The sequence below is a fragment of the Nematolebias whitei genome, chromosome 15 (assembly GCF_014905685.2).
Source record: "Nematolebias whitei isolate Nwh7 chromosome 15, NemWhi1, whole genome shotgun sequence".
In the NCBI taxonomy this organism is placed as follows: Eukaryota; Metazoa; Chordata; class Actinopteri; order Cyprinodontiformes; family Rivulidae; genus Nematolebias; species Nematolebias whitei.
The window spans coordinates 14773827-14792570 of record NC_056512.1 but is presented as its reverse complement, the minus strand read 5'-3'; the positions used below and the strand labels follow the sequence as shown (position 1 = coordinate 14792570).

The 18744-nt window shown below is 43.7% G+C and overlaps 1 protein-coding gene across 1 annotated transcript; it reads right to left on the bottom strand.

The window, feature by feature from the left end:
* Positions 1-9032: 9032 nt before the first annotated feature.
* Positions 9033-15903, bottom strand: LOC119421968 (protein NLRC3-like). Its single transcript, XM_037689325.1, has 4 exons — positions 15770-15903; positions 13605-13876; positions 9856-10882; positions 9033-9789 (listed from the first exon to the last, which is right to left on the bottom strand). The coding sequence occupies exons 1-4, from the start codon at positions 15901-15903 to the stop codon at positions 9033-9035; spliced, it is 2190 nt and encodes a 729-aa protein (XP_037545253.1).
* Between the last annotated feature and the right edge of the window lie 2841 nt (positions 15904-18744).

The following is an 18744-nucleotide window of genomic DNA, read 5'->3' as shown; positions in this document are numbered from 1 at the left end:
CCGCCATGCCGACCTCGCCTCCCCCTGCCGTCTCTGTGACCTCCTCCCTCCTGAGGAGAGGCAGAGGCGAGCAGCCTTGTTCAAGGCTAACATCGAGGAGTGCCTCTCCGTGATGGGGGACTGTTCGCTGGACGACGCCATCGCCTTTTTTGATGCCGAGTCACGAAGCGTATCAGATGATTCCTCCAGAAAAGGCGACGTCAGCAGCAGCCCCGATGTTCATTCCCTCTTGGAGAGCATAGTGTTGGAACGGTGGGGGCCGAGCGGATGCTCACACCCCACCCCCCGGGCCTTTCCGCATCGGCGAACACACCACTCTCAGCCGTTGGTGTCCTCCTCTCGAAGCTGCCCGGCATAATCCAGGAGGCGGCTGACACGAAGGGACTTTCCGTCCCTCTCCTCCCCCCGCCCAGATCGGATGATCTAGTGGGAAGGTTTGGCTCCACCCTAGATTGCCGCCCTGACCCCATCTGGCCTCGTTTCCCAGCAGTGACGTCCTACTGGAATGAGGCTGCAGCCGGACTTGGTAAGCTGAAGGCACCCGTCTTCATCTTCGCTCCCATCACCAGAGTGGAGGGGGTTACTGAGTGGAACTTTCCCCCTGTACCCCCCCTGGAGCCAAGCCTGGCGGAAGCACTCGGAGCAAAAGTGTCCAGGTTGGACTAACGTCCTGTCTCTCCAGGGAGACACGACTAGACGGTGATGTCGCTCTCCAATCGAGCCCACCAGTGTGCCTTCCAGGCGGCCGCAGCGAACAACAATCACGCCCTGCTGGCCTACAGCATGTCCAAAAGGCTCCCCCTCCTTGCCGGAGAAACTGCAGAAAGACCTGCTGGAGGGCCCTTTCACGAAGGACGTGCTGTTCGGGGCCAATTTCAAGGCCATGCTTGAAAAGTCGAAGAAGTCGGAGGAGGTGTTTGAGACTGTACGCCACCTGATGAAGCTGCAGGCAAGGCCTCCCCATGGGTCGCTCGAGGAACATCTCCAGAGCATATGACTGCGGTGGAGGCTTTAGCTTGGTTAACGTCCGTAAAGGACATGACACAACACAAAAACACGTGCCCGCTCCCAGAGCGTTAAGAAGAGTGGCAGCAAGTGTGTTCTCTGGACAGATGGATGAGCCGTCTTATCAGCAGAAGTTACACGCTGTAGTTCGCAGCTCAACCCCCACCATTTAGAAGGATTATAGAGATGGTTCTGTCATCTCCAGAACAGATCTTGTCTCTCCACTCAGAAGTTCAGGAATTACTGATAAAAAATGTAATTTCCAGGGTTCCCAACGGAGAGGAAAACACAGGGTTTTACTCACGTTACTTCCTAGTTCCGAAAAGGACCGGAGGGATGAGACCCATTCTCGACCTATCCATATTTAACAATTCGATCATGGAGAGACAGTTCCACATGCTGACAACCAGGCAGCTGTTGGACAACATTCACCAGAACGATTGGTTTACCTCCATAGATCTAAAAGTCGCCTATTTTCACATATCGATCATTTCAAAACACAGAAGGTTCCCGTGTTTCTCCTTCCAAGGGACCCAGTACCAGTACAACAGGCTCCCCTATTCCCTCGCCCCACGCACGTTTTCGAAATGCGTGGAGACGGCTCTGCAGCAGCTACACAGAGCAGGAATGAGAATTATTTTCTACCTGGACGATCTGCTGCTGCTAACTCGATCCAGGCAGGAAGTAGCTGCGCAAACCAAAGCGCTGATGTCACACCTGTTAAACCTGGGTTTCGCTATAAACTGGTAGAAGAGTTCGGTTCTCCCAGCCCAGATGATCGTTTATCTGGGAGTGGAGCTAAACTCCATCACTGTGAGAGCCTGCTTATTACAGCCGAGAGCCGAAGCTCTAAAGGACCAGCTTCGCCGCGTAAAACCCAGCAGAGTAGTAATGGCCGTCTCTAGCATGAAACTTTTGGGTACGATGTCCTCGGCTCACGCTGTGGTTCCGCTGGGCTTACTCCACATGAGACGCCTTCAGAGATGGTTCGCTCGCCTGCGCATAGATCCGGTACGTCAGAAGAGACGGATTATCTCTGTGCCCCCCTCCGTGGGAATCGACCTGAATCGCTGGGGAAACCCTCTCACTCTGTCAGAGGGAGTTCCTATCAGCAGACCTATGTCACATGTCTCAGTTGTCACAGACACGTCCCTGTCAGGCTGGGGAGGAACGTGCCTGTCTCAAGCGGTGGGGGCACTGTGGCTACCTCACACATTAGCTCATATAAACGTCTTGGAATGTCTCACAGTTTGAAATGTGATTCAGAATTTTGCTCCCCTGTTGCGGAATCAACATGTTCTGATCCACACAGACAAACCGGCAGGGGGCGTGCGCTCAGCCCAACTGTTACGCATTGCGAGACAGCTGTTGTGTTGGACACATAAAAACCTGCTCTCTATCAGAGCAGTGTACATCCCCGGTGTCCTGAACAGAGGAGCGGACATAATGTTCAGGGGTGGTCCATTCCACAGGGACTGGAGTCTCCATCCCGAGCTGATTTCTCAGATTTGGAGCACGTTTGGCAGAGCAGCAGTGGATTTGTTCGCCACACGGGAGAACGCCCAGTGTCAGTTATGGTTCTCACTGAGCCCATGGGACGACCCACCGTTAGGAGTGGACACTTTTGCCCACAGCCTGTGGCCAAAAATGCTCCTTTACGCATTTCCTCCAGTCCCTCTAATATCACAGTTTCTAAACCAAGTCCGGGAGGAAGAACTGTCAGCCATTCTTGTAGCCCACGAGCGCGTGAGTGCCCTGTGGTTCCCAAACCTGCAGCGTCTGTTATCGGGTCGACCGTGGAAACTGCCGTGGAGGGACGATGCTCTCCTCCAGGCGGGAGGAGCGATCAGGAGTCACCCAGAAATAGGCCAGCACCTTTGGGTCTGGACGCTGAACAGATCCGCTGAGAGAAGATGGGCCTTTCTCAGGAAGTGGTGCGCACAATCCAAGACTCACAAATCGCTTCCACCACAGTGCTACACACATCAAAGTGGACAGCTTTTTAGCGCTGGTGCACGGAGAAAGGTGTAGAGGCCATCTCATGTCCACTAGGTGGTGTGCTGTCCTTTCTGCAGCAGCTGATGGACAGAAATCTAGCGTTCAGCACAATTAAAACTTATGCTGCAGCTATTTGCTCCTGTCATGAAGGCTTCGGTGACAGAACAGTTTTTAATCAGCTGCTGATGAAGCATTTTCTAAAAGGTGTATGGAGACAGACCACTTGGACATCGCCTTGTTCATTTATCCGCTTCTATATATGTGATGTTTCTGCCTTTTCCATGGCCCATTCCGTTCTTAGTGTTTTAACAGAATGAATCTTACTGTTTTCATGGAATTTCATTTTAAACTCACATCTGACTGCATGCAATTACAGTGTGAGATATTTATTATCAGTCACAAGTTTTAGTGACTGCTGTTTTCTATTGTTACTAATCAATTCATGACTACTGTTACCAATCAGTTCATTTGATTACTAATCAGTTCATATTGAAGAGCAGTTGATCTGCTCTGCTCACTGGTAGACGGTTACAATTGTAAGCTCTGTTCTTTCCCATTCTCGGCAGCAGGACTGCTTTCAGCCTTCCCCTTTTTTCCCCCGTCGAAAACTTTTTCTCTTCGGGGCGCTCTTGTGCATGGAACACGTAATTACGCAGCATACTTCTGTGCATGGTGCGCGTAATTACGCAGCATGTAATTACGCTCACAGAAGGTTGAGTGATGAAATGTTTTTTGGTGCAAGCGGGCGCTTCATATTGTGTCTGAATGGACCCAGTGAGGCATAAACTGCATCCTGCTTTGCCTTTAACCCACTAGCGACAGCCTTAAAGGGCGAAGCCTATACGAAATAGAACGTTAGTTACGTACTGTAACCCCAGATTCTATGAGTATAGGCGTAGCCCTTTAAGCTCTGGGCCTCACTGGTTCCTAAATGGCTGAAGAAAAAACTATTTGGGAGCCGATTACCCGGTCTCATCGTAATTTATATGGACCGGAGGTGAGACCCACAAAGCAGGTGGGCGTGGACTAAAGTTTTCAGTGCTGCAATGCGCGCGACAGGATAAACCCACTAGCGACAGCCTTAAAGGGCTACGTCTATACTCAGAATCTGGGGTTACAGTACGTAAACAACGTTTTATAACCTGAAGGAACAACAGAGGGAGCCAGATTTGTCAGCGCACAGCATACCATACCATACCATACCAATTTATTTATATAGCACTTAAAACAGCAACAAGGCCAACCAAAGTGCTGTACAAAAGAACCAAACATGCACAGCAGACAGGAAAACATAAAATAGAAATACAGATACAAATAGCAGCAGAAGCTAACTAAAATGGCCAACAGAGTAGAGAACAGACAGGACCAAAACAAATACGTGCACTATTTCATCCAGAGGTGTAATTTCTTCAATGAAAGCTGGACCTTCAGAACAGGTTTTCAGACATTTCACCTGGAAAGTAAAGGTCAAACTAAATAAATCAATAATCTGTCATCATCCAGCCTTTCAAATGTAGATCCATCAAATGTTCCTGATCTAATCATTTCTTTAAGCTCACAACTTTCCTCCCTCAATTTATTCTGGTCCTTTAGTAAACTTTCAGTTGTGTCCTTGCAGCTGTGGTTGCTGCTCATCCTCAGCAGGTGGAAGTTGTGCCACAGCTGAGGCAATGTTGATGTCCACTCCATCCTCTTCCTCTGCTGGTCCCTCGTTCTCTTCATCGCTGGTGTGGGTAAAAAGGTGGAAGGGTTGTCAGCACCTGTTCACAAATGATAAGAGCAATACGTTTAGAAAAATATCAAAGTATTAACACGTGACTAATATCAGTGATTGTGTTTGCATGACCTCCTATTCACCTGCCAGCAACAAACCTTGATGACTTTTTAAATCAGCTGTTTGCATGAACGTAACCAGAGAGAAAGAAAAATCAGGAGGAAATATTTCTATTCTGAGTTCGATTCTCCTTTAATTAGATAGTTAATAACTTCATATCTGATGTTTTTAATCAGTGCTGAATGTAAAACAATGTCTGACAGAGACACTTACTGGACTCATTTTCTCTCTGATTGGTGCTGGTAGCCATGTGTACACAAGTCATGAAATGTTTTACATAACTCTGGTTTATGAAATAAAAGATGACGTCATGTAAAACTACAGTTAGCTTCAGTTAAAAGGCTTCCTGAGTTCATGTTGACAGCAATTAGCTTGTCTTAGCATTAGCATGTTTTCAACGTCATCATGTTATTAGAGCTCATCCACTAATCTTCATTAAAGCCTGTAGCAACAAAAACACAGAACACCTGAACAAAAAACCACAAAGTAATCGTAATCTTACCTTTAATCAAATGTTTGCTACAAAGATGATGCACTCCCGTGGCTGTCCACATTTCCTTGCTCTTCACCTCCACATGAAGCATTATTGATCACTCAATGTTGTAGTACTCGAGACCGGTCTAGGTCTTAAGACCGCTCTCAAGACCACTTTTTGATGGTCTTGGTCTTGTCTCGCACTTGACTGCCTTTGGTCTCAGTCTTGTCTTAGTATCAGTCATTGAGGACTCGGGATTTTATTTCAAGACCAGTCAAGACCACAACTGTGGAAATATCACTAAATCGCCAGAATATTGTCCAATTTATTTGTCAACATCTTTGTTTTTATTGGATGCAAAATGTACTGGTTCAAATCCAAGTGATAACGTGACTCATTGCTAAATACATGTTTTTGTTACCTCTGTCACGCCCACCCCATTTCACTCACACACGTCACTCCCATTGTTGCCAGATTGGGTGGTTTACTGCCATTTGGGCAGTTTTCATTCTGATTTTGCTGGGAAGATTTTTGATGTATTGTTGCATTTTGCCACATATTGTTAAATTACCTTGGCTTGTACAATTCAATTCAATTTAATTCAATAATACTTTATTAATCCCAAAGAGAAATTATTTGTTGTTGTAACTCATTATCCTCATTTCATTAAGAGATGTTGTAGATGCTTATGGCTGTAGGCAGGAAGGATCTCTTGTAAAGATCCATCCCACAGTGGATCCTAAGAAACTGGCTGCAGATGCTGTCCGATCCGTCCACCCAGACTCTGCTGGCTTCTCGGTTTCCCTGGGCTGTAGGACCGCCCAAATGCCGGGCTGAACTCCTCCCAGAGCGATGGCCACTCCTCTCAGCAGCCTGCCAAGCTCCTCATTGTTGCGGACAGCCAGCTGTAGGTGCCGAGGGACGATCCTGTCCTTCTGCTGTCATGAGCCATGTTTCCTGCTAGTTTCAGGATCTCAGTGGTCAGGCACTCGAGCATAGCTGGCAGGTAGATGAGAATGCATCCACAGAACATCCTTTTCAACTCATTTGAGATTTGGGGCTGTAGTTGAGATATTTTTTGAGCTTTTGAGATGTTAATTAGCTGCTGTTGGTTGTAGAAAACTGCCTTGCTGCCATGGTTACGCATCATAACAAATGTCCAAAGCTAAAAAAGTTTCAGTAAAAATCCTTCCAGCTGCACAGCATCTGATACCAGAGGAAACAATCATCCAAAAAATGTGATTTACATCCAGAAAAAGAGGAATTAAAGTTTCCAAAAGCAAAATCTCATAATGAATGTAACAGAGTTGCTCCAACATGCAGCCACCTTGAGCGGTGCAATTCTACAATGATGTGGTGATGTGTACTGATGTGCGTTCATGTTCAAACAGTAAATATACTGTAACAATATATTGATTGGGCTGATTTTTGTCTGATGTGGTGGTTTTTAACAAATTTTTGGGCTGGAAAACTTCATCTCTATCTGGCAACACTGGTCACTCCAAGAAAGTGAGAAGTGATTGTCTGGGCGCGGGAGAAGATGTCTGCCATATCATCAGTCATAAAATTTGCCTATTTAAATCACAAAGAATATACTTGTAACTAGGAATGCGCGATATAAATGGTACACGGTAGAAACGATAGAAATTTAGCCTAAAATAGAGATCTGACTTCTACCGGCTTCTACCAGTGCATTTGTGGCACCCTGGACACTTATGTATGTGTACATACATGGAGATGTGTATGTATGCTTATATGTGTATTATGTATACATATGTAGTGAACTAGACCTCCTAAACAATCTGTCTCTGAAGACCTTCAGGGGACAGGAAATGTTATTTCATTGATTTGAATCCAGAAATACAAATTATCTCATCAAGAGACTAATTGTATCCTGAAATAATCAATTGAAAGAACCCTCTTCTTTTTTATATTATCATTACTATTGTACAATATCTTGATAATCAAAAGTGTGCTTAGTTCATACCATTTCTAATGTTGAAGTAAACCACTCATTTAAATCAACTGTGAAACAGTATTAATGATTTTTAAACCTCATTAGACTTAGATCATACAAGTTAAATGTTTATTTACGAAGTAAGTGTGCATTTACTCTTCTGTCTGTGTGAGGAGTGGACTTTATGTCGGTCAAATGTCAGAGCACAAGTTATGAGAACGAAGTGCCTTGTTTTTAAAACTCTCAGACAGTAAATAAGAAACTGGCACCTGCTGTCTCTCACTTTTTCAAAATATTTTCCTGTCTGTACTAACCGTTCTTAAAAGCATTTCTGCTGTCTGCTGACTCCTAATAACCCTCTGACATCACTAAAACTACACACCTGCTGGTTGTGCTAACCAATCAGGAAGTACTACGTAACAGGAAGTGGATACCCTTTAAAAGTCAACACTTCTTGGAACTATTCAGTCTTACTGGAGTCTTCCTGGAACTTTAAGTCTTACAGTCGATGATGAGACAGTCTTACGGCGAGTCGTACAGGAACTTTCAGTTCTTACTGAAAGTCAGCTTTGGAGTATGGAATTGGACCATGTGCCAAGGGTCCGTCCATTCCAGCGGAGTCACAGCTGCCTCGCTGTGACTCACCCCGAGCATTAAATGCTCTCAACTTCGAAGGAAGCTTATTCTGTTGAACAGAGTATATGGAACTACTTCGGAAGATTCTCAGCCACCCTGACCGGAGACGCTGAAAAGGTAGCGTGCCAATGGACCTCTGTTCCGGAGCTGATCTATCCTCTGCTCAGGTAATGAGTCGTCACAAGTCGTCACGCACCGAGTGTACCAGAGGGCTGAGCTGGGGTCGGAGGAAGGGTGCCATTTCTGGTCAACACATCTTCCTTCATCCACCTAAATTCTCCTCTTTAAACTTCTATTCTCCTTCTCTTTAAACTTCTATTCGCCAGTAAATCAAGTTAAGTGCCTTCAGAGATGAATCATTCTCCATCAGTAATCGTCTGTTGTCTTTTTATTTGAACTTGCTAAGTTTAAACCTCAGAAACAGATCAGCAAATCATGTGTACATGTTTTGATGTTAAATTTTGATTCTGTTAAATAAATGACCGCATTTATTCTGATGGGTCAAAGATAAAATGGCGTCTCATGTCACTAATTAAAACTCCACTCTCAAGTTATCTGGGTCACATGGCAGAAATTTAACTCGAAAAAGAAAGAATCCGTTCTTAATTAAACAATTAATATTCTTTGTGCTTGAACTAGCTTTAAGAATAATTAATTAGTAGTACGTCCGTAGCAAAGCTGTCCCGACACCACTACACATATGTATAGGGTAATCATGAATGTAGTACTCCCAACCACCTTGAGCATATTGGCTTTTTCCAAATTTGTGTATTCTACTTCTTTTTATTATTATTTCAAGTGTGGTTTTTTTCTGTATAATTATAATATGCTGCTGTTTGCCCCAAATTTCCCCTAAAAACTGTCTATCTGTCCGTCCACCTCTGTGTGTGTGTCTCTCTCTCTCTCTTAATGATTTCTCCAGCCATCCATGGGAGATCCTCTGGGCCCCATGATATTGCCATCTGGCTGTCTTTGGGAATGTTGGGAACTAATAAAGAAAACAGAAGAAGTGTAGTTTGCTAATAAAAATCTGACTTGGATTAATATTTTAAGAGTATTTTAAAAAGTTTACAGTAACCCACAGACCTCACTGATGTTTTTTAGGATGTTATTGAGCACATCTGGACTCACCGAGCCAATCTGCTGTTTGCCACATCAGGAATCTGTCTCCGTTGTCCCTCGTCTGATGATCTGTACTTCTTCAGATCCAGCTCGTCTGGAACCTCCTCTGACATCTGCAGCTTGTCAGCCAGAGCTAAGCACTGGTTCTCTGAGAGGGTTATCTTTGATCTGTCCTCTGACTTCAGGAGCTCTTGGATGTCCTGATGAACTGAGAGGTCATTTATCTCCATCTGGCAGTGAAAGATGTTGATGTGTCTGTCAGGAGAAACACCACCAGAGTTTATCTTCTTCAAGTTGTTGATGACTCTCTGGATGATTTCTGGACTGTAACCTGTCTGACCCAGGAGGCCTCCTAAAAGTCTCTGGTTGGACTCCACACAAAAGCCATGAAGGAAGCGAACAAACTGGTCCAGGTGGCCATTTTCACTTCTGAGGGACTTCACCAGGACACTGTAAAGGAAGTCGTCCATTGACGAGTAATTGTCTTGTTTTCTCAGGAAACTCTCCAGGACATATGTGTCTCTGTTGGTGAAACAGTGGAACATGTAGACTGCAGCCAGAAACTCCTGAATGTTTAGATGAACAAAGCAGTAAACTGGTTTCTTGAAGATCACCAACTCTCCTCTTAACAACTCTGAACAAATTCCCGAGTACATTGAAGCCTCTGTCACATCAAGTTCACATTTCTCCAGGTCTTCTTGGGAAAACAAGATGTTTCCCTCCTCCAGATGCTTAAATGCCAACCTCCCCAGTTTCAGGAGAACCTCTCCTTCAGCTTCTGTCAGCTCATGGGGACTTGTCTCTTGCTCTTCATGGTTTTTGTTTTTCTTCCTCTTAATTCTTTTTCTGGTCTTCCTATCATGTCCTTCATGGTACTTGTTCTTGTTCTTTTTTGTCTGAACCAGCAGGAAGTGTGAGTACATGTCAGTCATAGTCTTGGGCAGTTCTCCTCTCTGCTCTGTGGTCAACATGTGCTCCAGAACTGTAGCAGTGATCCAGCAGGATACTGGGATTCCACACATGATGTGGAGGCTCCTGGAGGTCTTGATGTGGGAGATGATTCTGCTGGACAGATCTTCATCATTGAACCTCCTCCTGAAGTACTCCTCCTTCTGGGTATCAGTGAACCCTCGTACTTCTGTCACCCTGTCAACACAAGAAGGAGGGATCTGTTTGGCTGCTGCAGTTCGGGATGTTATCCAGACCAGAGCCGAGGGAAGCAGACTCCCCTTGATGAGGTTTGTCAGCAGCACATTGACTGATGACTTCTGTGTGACGTCAGAGACAACCTTCATGTTGTCAAAGTCCAGTGAAAATCCGCTTTCATCCAGACCATCAAAGATGAAGAGAAGTTTACAGACAGACAGCTTCTCTGCTGGGAACTTCTTTAATGATGGATGGAAATCATGGATCAGTGTGAGAAGACTGTATTGCTCATCTCTGATCAAGTTCAGCTCCCTGAATGAAAGCAGAATCACCACACTGATATCTTGGTTCTCCAAGCCCTCAGCCCAGTCCAGAGTGAACTTCTGCACTGAAAAGGTTTTTCCAACACCAGCAACACCATTTGTCAGAACCACTCTGATGGCTCCATGTTGGTCAGGTAAGGCCTTGAAGATGTTGTGGCACCTGATTGGAGTGTCATGAAGGCTCTTGATCTTGGAGGCTGCCTCCAGCTGCCTCACCTCATGTTGAGTATTAACCTCTTCACTCTGTCTCTCTGTGATGTAGAGCTCAGTGTAGATCCTGTTGAGGAGGGTTCTACTTCTTGTTTCACCACTTCCTTCAGCCACATATTCACATCTCCTTCTCAGACTGATCTTATGTTCATCCAAAACCTCCTGCAGACCAACATCTACTGAGAAAAACAAAAAACAAGACAAAAAGATAACAGTCAACCTAATTAAAGAACCATCAAATGTAATCAATTCATCATCATTTATTGAGCTTCATGTTTCTTTCTTCTGAAGTCCATATCTTTGAGAAACCAATGTTCTTTGTCCCTTAAAAATCACTGGAAAGTCTCCAGTAAAACAAGTCAATGGTGTTAAAATTCAAACAGGAGCAAGACTAAACTTATTCTAAAGCCATGATCATTTGAACGTGATAAATAATTGGGCCAAATTTTTGCAGTAATCTGCATTCTAATCTGCAAAGATAACATATACATTATATAAGTTTGTCTCATTCTGCTGCATCCTCTGTCCTTTATCATAAAAAAAAAGAAAAACATTTGTACTTTGGCAGCACGGTGTCACCAGGGGTGGTACTTGCCTGTTTGTTGCCCTGGACAAAAAACCCGTCTGGTTCCCCCCTCCCCAGAGACCGCATCACCCAAATGTCCCCCACACCACCCTCGGGGACATGGACATGCTCTGTCGTTACATATTTAGATTACTATGTACAATCACAGACACACTCAAAATGTCTTTGAATATTTTATCTGAAAAACTTGAAATTGATTAAATAAGAATACAGTAATGGGGTAAATGGACTACTTATATATCCTGATGCATGCTCAATAATCCAGGTAGAAAAATCTAAAAAAGCTAAATCTGGTCCTCTGGACATTCAAAAAAACAAAACAAAGCAAATCAACAAAAAATGTAGAAACGTTTCGTCTCTCATCCGAGAGACTTCCTCAGTCTGAGGAGCTGTATTCAGCTCAGTCTCTTAAATAGCACCGTCTCAGAGTGGATCAACCAGTTTTGCTACTGACAACCAAAACCAGCTGATCACATGCTCAAGAAGGACCATCAGCCTAACAATGGATCATTAGCACACTGATGGCTGTTTACTGTTCACAGAGGGCTGAGTGATACTAGCAATCACAGCATTGTAAGAGGGGGCCAGTTGAACCCGGAGGCCTCCACCCCTGTTTAACGATGGACGATTTCTTTTCACAAAGATGGCCTCCTTTACTCCTCTCTCAAACCATCGTTCCTCTCTGTCCAGGATGTGAACATCTTATGTGACTACTTATATAGTCCTCAGTCCATGCGGAAACTGCATGCTCTGTCCGCAGACGGTTGAGACTTCATACTCGAGCATCCACCCTGACCGGCTGCAGCCAGCTCCGCAGGCAAGGGGCGTTTATTTTCAGGACAAATTGAGTTCGCCGATTGGTCATTTGATGGCACGCCTACTGGAGTGACAGGTCGCAAAAAAAAAGAGAACTGGCAGCAAGCGTTAGCGGTGTTCTGTGTTTATATGTTGTTAATAAAAAGTTCTAAACCATAAATAAAACAGGGAGCGCTGGCCTTGCAGCCCACACATCAGACTGACACACCAGGAAATCTCCAGACCCTCCCTCAGCCACGTTGGGCCTGATTTTAATTCGCTCGTGACAAATTCCTTAATTTCTCACAATTTCAATCATGGCATCAATGGAGGAGGAGGAAGAGATCGTTTGCCTCTTGGAAAAGAAAAAAAAGAAAAGGCCATTAAACCAGATCAGGGATGAAGAAGGGGAATTTAATACATTGGTGTCGCATACAAAACAGTCGCCGGGCGGTTTATTGTGCGACACTGAGTACGCGTACGCTTTCGTAAAAATTGATCTTTGCACGGACATGCCCTGTGGGCGTCCGCGTCGATTCTAATCCGGTTCGTGCGAACCTCCGTGGACTGAAGTACGCCTGACTATACTGGAGCCTTTAGAGTTGCATCCCTCAGTCCTACATTCTTCACTTTCCTCTTCTCCCTCTGTCTCCTGACATGTTTTCCTCCTCGTGGTCTTCGACTAACAGTAGCACAATTTCCACCGGCACCCTGTTTGTCAACAACGGCTGTTGTTATCCTGGGCCTCGACCAATCCGGTATTGTTTCGCTTTGGTGAACTCATATTATAGTTCTTATAGTTCTAGTTATTTTAGTGTTTTATGTCGGATGCAACCCTCACATTTTACCTAGGCTTGGGACTGGCACAAGATGACTTGTGCTCCCTAGTGGCTTTTTTTTAACTTTCAAGTTCAATAATGTATATTATCCTTGAGGGGCAATGTGATTCACAGTAAGTAGACATATAAAACATTCGTGCATGACAAGACATTAAAACACTAAAATAACATTACTAAAATCATCACTGCTTATTAAAAAAACCTGGTATGCTGCAGAGATAAATGAGTTTTTCTTGCATCTAAACATCTGACCTTTGAAAGCTATGTGTTTATTTACTTTTAGTTTTGTCACTTTTACTTAGCCATATCTATTTTGTATGTTTTTCACACACATGTGGCTTTTACCATGCTTTGACTTTAATATTTGTTTTTGATTTTGTCTAAGTCAAATGCAGGGATGTCAAATGAGAAAAAATGACATTTGAAAATGAATAATACTTTGTGTTTGTTAAAATTTAAATAAAGAAAGACGTTGTATCTTAGCCTGATTACCGTTAAAAAAGAATTAGGGAAACAGAAACAGCCTTAACCTCCTAAGACGCAAACTCTTGCATATGTGGATGCCAGGTCCTAAGAGGTTAAGAGTAAGAAAGATCAAGGTTGTGCATCAGATCATAAATAAGGTGTTGTACTGATAGTCTAAGAAGAGTTTATCACATAATCTGGTTAATATCTGACCTTGTACAGAGCAGCTCTGATTGGATGTCTGCAGTCCAGATGTGATGTTAGATGTTTCTCCACACTGGAGACTGGAGAAGGGTCCTGGTGCAGCAGACTGGACCCAGTATGACGTGTTGGCCCATCTGCAGAACCAGTGTCCACCACTGGTAGAGACTGGATCCTTCAGGACGTCCTGATGCAAAGTGCAGTGGAACAGGCCCTCCCCCACACAGACACCACTCCTCTCCCTCCCTCTGTGAAGACAGTGAATCATCAGCTCTGATGAAGAACTGGAACAACAGGAAGAGAACTGGGTTGATAAAATCTGTGCACTCTAAACCCCTGAACTATGAAAGGCAAAAATTTTCAACTATACTCTTCCATTCTGATAGCTCAGAGTAATAATGTATCTAATAAATGTTTTTTAATACTATAATCTCATTGTTGAGCTCATTGTTATTTTCCTATTTATCATTATTGTGTATTATTGTGTGTCTTAGGTGTGGATTTAATGTTTCCATTATTTTTCTTTTCTGAGGAGCACAATAACTAAATGATTTCTCCTTTAAGAATAATAAATGTGTATTTGAACAAGATATAAAACAATTGACAAGAATTTTTGAAAAAAAAAAATAAATAAATAAATAATAACTGCACAAAGTGCCCCAGCCCACATTTCGAGTGTATGTTGTACAAAAGTAAATATAAAATGTGTTTTAAGTTTAAACAAACCTGGTGTAACTTTAGTTTCCATGTTTCTACAGGAGCCCAGAAGAGCCAAACTAAGCATGGGTTCTTAAGATACTGGACAGATTTGAAAAATAAAAACTTGTTGAAACATTTCGTCTTTTATCCAGAAGACTTCATCAGTCTGAGGAGCTGCAACAAACTCAGTATTTATAAGACTGTGTTTGTTGCAGGGTTAGCCTTAACCATTAGCTCAGGACGTCCTGAGCTAATGGTTTATCAGGGCAGCACACATGGATATTAAAATCTCCCCAAATCAAACCTGGATATTACCTGGATAATTAAGCATGCATCAGGATATCTTAAGATCCTGTTTAAGTTGGTGTTTCTACATGGAAGGCAGGTCGGGTTTGGGGGTTAGCAGCTGTGCTGCATAAAAAAATGCCTTTGAGTTTATTCATGTTTAAGTTCTTTTAAAAGAAAGTTTTGATTCTGCAGGACAGAGCTGTCTAAAAATCATAAACACATATTAACCAAAATAAATACATTTCCAACACTTTTTTTTTAATCTCACATTGAATTGATAATGTGATCTTTTTTAGTGTTTTTGTCACATTAGGGTCAAGCTGTGTGGGAAACAAAAAAGTTATTAGCTGTCAGTGGCAGTGGTCTGTGGGGGTCACTAAAAATCTTATAAAATAATAAACCTAAACCAAAAGCCAGAACAGAGTTTTGAACCGCCTGCTAATATAAGTCAAATTTAAGGGGGGGTTACACATGCGGGCGGCTGTGGCCAAGTGGTTAGATCAGTCATCCTCCAATGCGAGAGCTGGGGGTTCGATTCCACCAGTAGTCACATGCCGAAGTGTCCTTGGGCAAGACACTGAACCCCTCATTGCTTTCAGTGTGTGTCCCATCAGTTTATGAATGTGATAAAGCTGATTATTCTTTGTACAGATCTAGTAGAGCGCTGTATGAATGGGTAAATGAGGCACAGATTGTAAAAAGCTTTGAATATCTCGATAAGATAGAAAGGTGATATTTAAGTACAGTCCATTTACACAGAGGATAAATAAAGTAACAAAATCCCAGATCTTCACAGAAAAGTACTGTCACTACTTGACTTATTGACATTTGGCCTCTTCTAAATTTGTTTATAAAAATATTATGCATAAATCTCCTGAGACCCTGCATCCAAATGTTGAGGATATTGTTTTTAGGACTGGTTGTCCCTATTCAGGGGTGTGTGTGTGTGTGTGTGGGGGGGGGGGGGGGGGGGTTTTTGGGGGGGGGGGGGGGGTATATTTTAAGTTTCCATATAGTTTCCTAATCTTAAAGGCCTCAGGAAAATTAAAAATGCACATCAAGCAAAAGCTTGGCAAGAGGATAAATCTGTCCATTGCCACCCTGCCAAACCCCCCCAACCCCACCCCCACCCACCGGTTGCGCCCCTGGTTTGTGGATTTATTTGAAAAAGCTTAAAGAAGTTCTCTTACCTTGTGTCTGAAGGTTCAGGTTCAGTACTGAAGTCTGGAGGATGGTTTCTGAAGCTGTCACTATCTGTGGAGGAGCAGCTGGACACCAGAGACTCTGCCGTGTCCTCCTCTTCCTCCACACAAACGTCCATCATCTGGACGGCAGTCTGTCTGAAAGAGAAACCAGGAACTCTTAGCTTCCATGTGAATCAATACCAGTCCGTTTACTCCAGTCAGCTGTCATGTACAGAACGCTGGTGTCAGCAGATAACAGCACAGGAAAATCACAGGAAACCTTCTGATAAGCACAGCTGGGTCTAGTTTTTCCCCATTTTCTTTAACAGTCATTAACCTCATTGCGAGGTTAGAGCAGTGGGTGGGCATCACTGGGTCAGCCCTCGAATGGTTTAGATCTTACCTCGCTGACAGGTCCTTTTGTGTCTCTATCAAAGATTTTAGTTCAGCCTCGGCAGCGCTTAAATGGGGTGTACCGCAAGGGTCCATCCTTGGTCCTCTTTTATTTTCTTTATACCTGCTGCCACTAGGTGCTATTTTCAGGAAACATAACATACCTTTTCATTTCTACGCCGACGACTGCCAAATCTACTTCCCCCTCAGACTCAACAATACTCGCTCTATTCAACCGTTACTGGACTGCCTGGCTGACATCAGAGATTGGATGGCTTTAAATTTCTTGAGTTTCAACGAGAAGAAATCTGAAGTTATGCTGTTTCCTCCCAATGACACAATCACCAACCACTGCATCGACCTATCCGTTCTGTCACCGTTAGTGAAACAAAGTGTCACTAATCTAGGAGTGATACTTGACCCTTCTCTGAAACTCAACAATCATGTAAATATGATTGTTAAATCCTGCTTTTTCCAGCTGAGGCGACTGTCTAAGCTGAAGCCCATATTGTCCAAAAATAACCTGGAGACAGTAATTCATGCATTCATTACATCCAGGCTGGACTATTGCAACTCACTCCTTTTTGGTATCAGTCAGACCTCCATAGCTAGACTCCAACTGGTCCAAAATGCAGCAGCCCTGTTTTTGACCAGCACAAGCAAAAGAGAGCACTTTACACCTGTTTTGGCCTCCCTACACTGGCTTCCAGTTCACCTTTTAATCAAATTCAAAATACTCCTGTATGTCTATAAATCACTAAACAGCTCTGCCCCCTCCTATCTTACTGATCTGCTCCAGCCGTATGTCCCACCACGTTCTCTCAGATCAGCAGACCAGTTGCTCCTAACGGTCCCAGGAACCCGTCTCAAGCGCAGAGGTGACAGGGCCTTCTCTGTAGCAGGCCCAAGACTTTGGAATGAGTTACCTCTGCTCGTTAGACAGGCCCCCTCCCTCACAGTTTTTAAATCTCGCTTAAAAACACACTTTTATTCCCTGGCTTTCAGCACTGTGTGATCTGTGCTGAGTCTGTGTGCATCACACTGTGTTGGTCATGTTGCGGTTGTTGTTGTTATCCATTATTGTTTTTGTTGGTTTCTACTTTTTGGTGTCCTGTATGTAATCTGTTGCTGTGTGCTTGTTCTGTTTGTCCCTGTACAGCACTTTGGTGTGCTTTGTCACTGTTTAAAGTGCTTTATAAATAAATTGGTATGGTATGGTATGGTATTAATGCGCTCATAAAATTGTTGGAACTGCACTTTAGTGATCTTACAAATCACAGTCAAACTTCAGTGTTGTTTAATTTTGCTCGATTCCCAAACTAAAGCAGCAAAAGCAGCGAGTCACACCGAGCAAGAAATTCAGGGTTGCCAGATATAAAACTGAGCTGGTCAGTTCCTGACACACTCGGGATAATGATCTGAATCTTTGCACTAAATCAGGACTTATGAGTCCGGGGTATCATTGAACCTGGATCCTACATGTCCTTTGGCAGAATGCTGCTAAGACTGCAAGTTAGCAAACTCGCTGGAAAATTAACCTAATCCAACGAGCAGAGCTGTGGGCCGCTGCCCCCGTCACAAAGCCCTGAGAGTCAGCCCTGCTCAGTCAGAGCATCCACACTCTAAATGATTCACACATGCACCACATGTAGCTGACTGATCCATGGTGGGATGTAAATGTTTTGTTTGTTTGTTTGTTGTCAAAAACAAATCACTGCACTAAAATAACTGAGCGTCTCTTTTAGGTCACTTTTTCTGGTCCCAGACCAAGAGATAAAGGACGAGTGTTGAAACGGTGACATTCAAAAACAAGACCTGATGGAGGAAAATATAGTGGTGGTGCAGAGGTTAGAGAAGGCAAGCTGTGATCAGAAGGTTGCCGGTTCAACCCCCGAAACAACATCAAAATGTGGATGGGAAAGGTGAAGCACCCACACCTGCCTCCACCCTTTTTCCCACTCTGGGCCCTTGAGCAAGGCACGTAACCCCCACCATCTGCTCCCCCAGGCTCCCTAGACAGCAGCTCTCTGAGGGCAGTGGTAGCTCGGTGTCTGTGGTTGAGTCAGGAAGAACATCTGGTGAAAAAACTATCACCAAGTCTTTGTGAGAGTTAGTTCACTGTGGTGACCCTGAAGAAGGGAGCAGCTGAAAGAAGAAGGTGGATATTTATTTTTCCACTATGGAGCATGCTGTTTGTGTGAATCAGTTTGTTTGGTGGCTCCTCAGATTGAAGAAGTCCTTTGGATGAAGGACGAAACGTCTCAGCAAAAAGAGAAACCGTCCAGCTGACCTGACTGAACATTGTTGGATGTATATTTATATTTTCTGCAGTGAACTGTTTTATTTATTTTGCATTTAAGTTTTACAACAAATTACCTGTTTAATTAGTTGTTGTTGCTGTTTGCACTGGATGTGCAAAGATGTCACTTGGGTTGTGATTTTAAACAAAACTGTAAAAGTGGCTTCTGTGGAAAATGTTTAATTATTAGAGTTTTTCAGTAGTGATTTAGGAGGATCCATCCATCCATCCATTCATCAATCCATCCACCATCCATCCATTCATCCATCATCCATCCATCCATCATCCA